The 1,383-nt window shown below is 51.9% G+C and overlaps 1 protein-coding gene across 1 annotated transcript; it reads right to left on the reverse strand.

Moving 5' to 3' along the window:
• Positions 1 to 455: 455 nt before the first annotated feature.
• On the reverse strand, positions 456 to 1,163 carry LOC117284960 (integrin alpha-7-like). Its single transcript, XM_033760651.1, has 3 exons — positions 1,110 to 1,163; positions 676 to 803; positions 456 to 574 (listed from the first exon to the last, which is right to left on the reverse strand). The coding sequence occupies exons 1-3, from the start codon at positions 1,148 to 1,150 to the stop codon at positions 471 to 473; spliced, it is 273 nt and encodes a 90-aa protein (XP_033616542.1). The 5' UTR covers positions 1,151 to 1,163; the 3' UTR covers positions 456 to 470.
• Positions 1,164 to 1,383: the final 220 nt, after the last annotated feature.

The raw sequence follows: 1,383 nt of genomic DNA on the forward strand, positions 1-1,383 counted from the left end.
GGTAACTGGGATTACAGGCATGCCCACCATGCCTGGCTCGTGCCCATTCTTAAAAGCCTGGCTCAAATCATCACACCTGCAGGAATACTTCCTCTTCTCCTTTGTACTCCTGGACCGGGGACTGGATCACTCACTTAGTGTTAATCATATTTGGCCCCACAGTGATTTGTACTGGTAATTCCAAGTTAGTGAAAGAGAAAAAAAGAAAAATGAGAATCTCTGCAACTAGTTAGTAGGACCTTCCTCCTGTCTTTAGATATTCTCTCAGTAACTAGCACAATGCCTGATGCTGTGAAGGTTCTCAATAAGAGCTGGGCAAATAGCTGGATGATTAGATGCTTTCAAATGTATAAATGTATAGAGACCACATCTTATACTTTTTATATCCCCCAAAGGCCCTGGGAATCACAGCATAAGTCCACCACACCCCACACACTCAGCAGCAGCAGCAGCAGCACCCTTGCATTCAGTCACAAGAAGCAGTCAGTACTCACAACAATCTTGCCCCCAGGTCCCTGGCTCCGAACACTGACTCCCAGCCACTGGTTCTCCTTGCTCTCCTTCTGCACATCAGCTGGAGGCAAGACACTGGGAATCAGAGGATGGAAGAAGAGGACAAGTTCTCTCTCTTCCCCTCCTCCTGTGCTTGGCCCGCTCTACTGCTCCAGGCCTCACCTCCCTGGTCGATGTCCACTCTGTAGCAGTCAGTCTCATCCGGGCTCAGAGGACAAGCAAAGAGGCCTCCAGTGCGATTCGCCTGCTGTCCAGGAAGAGCCAGGGCCTGGGGAGCGCCCATGAGAAGCCTGCACAATGGGGCAGGACCAGAGTTAGAGAAGGGTGCTCCAACCTCCCCAGAGTTGCCCAGGCTTAATCCCTAGGTGCCGAGCAGTGTTCAAGGACCAAAGAAAAGGAGAAAAAGTCATTTTTCTCAAACTCTAGCAAGGACACATTAACACATTTGCCCAAACAATCAGTCAGCATGTTACACATGCACATACTCTTTGGATGAAGGACCAGATGCACAGTAGACACACACAGAAACACACACCATGCCAACCAGACTAGGCCAGGCAGCACCACTGATTTGAAAGAACTGCCTGTTCCCGCACCTGTTCCTGACCAGGCCTTCCCACCCACTGCCTGGCCCCATCCCCAGGCTCTGCCCTCCTCCCCAGCCCCGATCCAGTTGAAACTCTGCCAGAAATGCCAGGAATTCTGGGAGCAAGAACAACAGGGGCCCAGACTGGCCAGCTCAGGGACCAGCCTCAGAGGCTGAGAAGGAAGTGAGAAAGGACCTGCTTCCCCACCTCAGGGGCCCAACAAAGAAAAAACCCACCCCACCCAGCGGCTCTGCCAGTCAGGATTCTACCAGTCACACTGTGT

This window comes from Fukomys damarensis, unplaced genomic scaffold (genome assembly GCF_012274545.1).
Source record: "Fukomys damarensis isolate Sample0158 unplaced genomic scaffold, DMR_v1.0_HiC HiC_scaffold_45030, whole genome shotgun sequence".
Taxonomy (NCBI): domain Eukaryota; kingdom Metazoa; phylum Chordata; class Mammalia; order Rodentia; family Bathyergidae; genus Fukomys; species Fukomys damarensis.